Source organism: Cryptomeria japonica, chromosome 2 (assembly GCF_030272615.1).
Source record: "Cryptomeria japonica chromosome 2, Sugi_1.0, whole genome shotgun sequence".
NCBI classification, from domain to species: Eukaryota; Viridiplantae; Streptophyta; class Pinopsida; order Cupressales; family Cupressaceae; genus Cryptomeria; species Cryptomeria japonica.
Window position 1 is genome coordinate 172,576,179 of NC_081406.1, and position 2,859 is coordinate 172,579,037.

The window sequence follows — 2,859 nt, forward strand, 5'->3', positions numbered from 1 at the left end:
ATGATAACATGGTGTCATCAAGGGTGGTAACCGGTATGTAAGTCAACCAGTTATATAAGCATGGTGCAGTTGTAGAAGACCTCCTCGTTGTGGGAATGAGCATACTTAGGACTTACCAGTCTGGAGACCGGTTTGAGAGTTCCATTGACAGTTCAAGGTGAGACTAGAAATGATAAGGTAACTAGTGGAATGGTTGAGACCGAGAGGGTTAGCAATATGTAGCAACCTCTTTGTTATAGATGTATTATTTGCAAAAGAGTTACCTTAAGTACATAAACTATTTTTAAGTAAAATAATTCTTTAATGAATAAACAGATTGTTTGTATATGAATAAAACATTTTTAATTTTATCATATGTAATTTCTTATTTAAAATTTATTATATATGCATTTTCCTCTTTGTCCTTCAAAACATATTTGTTAAAATTTTGAAATTTAAACATTTATAAAAAATTATTAATTAAGATTATAATACATTTTTTTAAAAAATTTAAACATTCATTAAAAAATATTATAGGCATGCTCTCTATGCACCATTAACGATGGCATAATTCAGTCATGGGATTGGTCTCAAGGCTGAGTAGGATGAAGAAGAAAGGTAGAAAATTGGTGAAGCAATGCAAAATGCAGGAGGAAGAACATAAAGATGACACTCATAGATAACTGGATATCTTGAATGAGCAGGTGCACTGAACGGAACTAGAACCTTTTCAGAGATGGAGTAGAAATATTTTACATAACTTTAAACCTCATTTTGATCACGAGCATAAAATGTCAATAAAACTTTCACTCCCACAGTAATGTTTAATAGTAAAATATACTTAGCAAGAAGTAGACGTTATAGAGGAATGATAAGCCAAAAATATTAAAGACTTCATGCTTACACACTTCCTTTCATACGTCCACTATATGCTCAATGCCAAGTTTAGGGGCTGGCTTAAAGAGCACACACTAAGGTTTGACTTCCTAGGTGGCTCGTGGGCCCGACTGTTACTTTGTTCCGTCAGGCTTTTTGTTCCGTTTCGCTTCCGTCCACTGTTTTATTTTCTGTTGCAGTACTCTTTTAACTCAACCCAGTCACGTTCACTGCAGTGGTTAATTTTGAATTTGCAATCCCGCCCAATCTATTAAAAAGAGAACGCACTTAATCATATTTCAATGGATTGCATGAAGACAGTGTGAGAGTATTGCCTTCCTTTTGATCGTCTCTCTTCCTGGCTCGGTGGGCGCCTGCTACAGAGTTACATGGCTGCTCTGGCTTTACTTGGTCGTAGTGTTTCTTCTCATTCTGCTCTTGTTCTGCTTCACCGTCTTTGTCTTCGTCGTCACCAACAAGGGAGCTGCACAGGTCGTTTCCGATAGAGGGTACAAAGAATACAAGCTTGGGGACTACTCAAACTGGCTGCAGAAGAGAACAGAGAAGAGCAGCAAGTGGAACAAAATTAAGAGCTGCCTTCAGGACGCCAAAGTATGCAAAAGCCTTGCCAATGATTCAGTCAACCAAGTTGCAGAGCAGTTCTGCAAAAAGAATTTATCCCCAATTCAGGTAATAGGCCTAGAATCTCATTTTTATCATAGATATTGTAACTACGGAGAATTTGATTTATGCTTCTATCATAGATTATGATTAGTTGGGGTGTGATACGTTTCTGTGCTAATAACATGTCAAATATGAACTGAATATTGCAATCTGGTTGCTGCAAGCCTCCAACTTCGTGTGGCTTTGTGCATGTGAACGCCACTTGTTGGACTACCACAGCATGCAACTTAACGGATGTGGATTGTAGCAGGTGGTGTAATGATGAGGATAAATTATGCTATAGTTGTAACTCATGCAAGGCAGGTGTGCTGGCAAACTTGAAGCATGACTGGCGTATGATTGCTATTATCAATATTGTGATGCTCTTTGCTCTGGTTGTATTTTATTCTGTGGGGCGTTGTGAGTTCAGGAACAATAGGCGTGATGAGAGAAATGGGTATGGATATAAGGTGGGATATCCTTGAGCTTTAGCTTCAGCCAAGGAGCACATCGTTGTGCCATAAATTGTTTTTATTTTAGTTTTTCGTTCTTCAGCTCCTCTGTTGTTTCTGCAGAGAGAGGGATTGACATTTATTGTATTGGGAGACATGCTCCATATTCATGTTCAGTGTGGAGCTTTCCAGTGGCACATATGGCTTTGTGTTAAAAGCATTTTAGTTTCGGAGGCTTATTCTCTTCTACCTAAACTTTGATTATGTTTCCTCTTTCCTACAAGAAATATTTTATTTAAAAAAAACTATTTGGATTATTCTTTAAAAATGTAGAAATAAGGTTGTGTGTCAATATTATGAATTTGAATGTTAAATTATTTAAAGAAAAATATCATTTTCCTAGCATGTACCACTTATTAAGGTGACTATATCTAAGTTGATCTCTGTGATGGTTAGTTGCATATAGTATAATCAGGTTGTTCCCAAAGAATCTAAACAACATAGGACAACTTTTGAACTCCTCAAGATTCATATGTCTATGTGATCTAATGATGCTTGGAATAAAGAAAGGTTGTCTTACATTAGTAAACACTATTCATTTTGGAATAACATATTACTTTAAATTAGCAAGTATCACTTAAACCAATGCACTTTGTAATAGTCTAGGTGCTAGCTTATAGATTTATTTTTTATCATTTCTTTACAAAGCCTTTACATGCCTTTAAGAAAATATAGACATAAAATGTAGTGTAGTCAATATATGTGTCCTTCACTTTACTCATGTTAAAGAATTCATGGATAAACTCTATGACATGTTGTGCCTTGAAAAAATTTCTCTTCATTATTTAGGGAAGACATATTTTCTCAAATTCTTTGAGATATTAATATT

The 2,859-nt window shown here is 35.6% G+C and overlaps 1 protein-coding gene across 1 annotated transcript; it reads left to right on the forward strand.

The window, feature by feature from the left end:
* The first annotated feature begins 908 nt into the window (after positions 1-908).
* LOC131065920 (tetraspanin-8-like) lies at positions 909-2,118 on the forward strand. Its single transcript, XM_059213519.1, has 3 exons — positions 909-1,054; positions 1,173-1,538; positions 1,682-2,118. Exons 1-3 carry the CDS (start codon positions 909-911, stop codon positions 2,001-2,003), a joined length of 834 nt encoding a protein of 277 aa, XP_059069502.1. The 3' UTR covers positions 2,004-2,118.
* Positions 2,119-2,859: the final 741 nt, after the last annotated feature.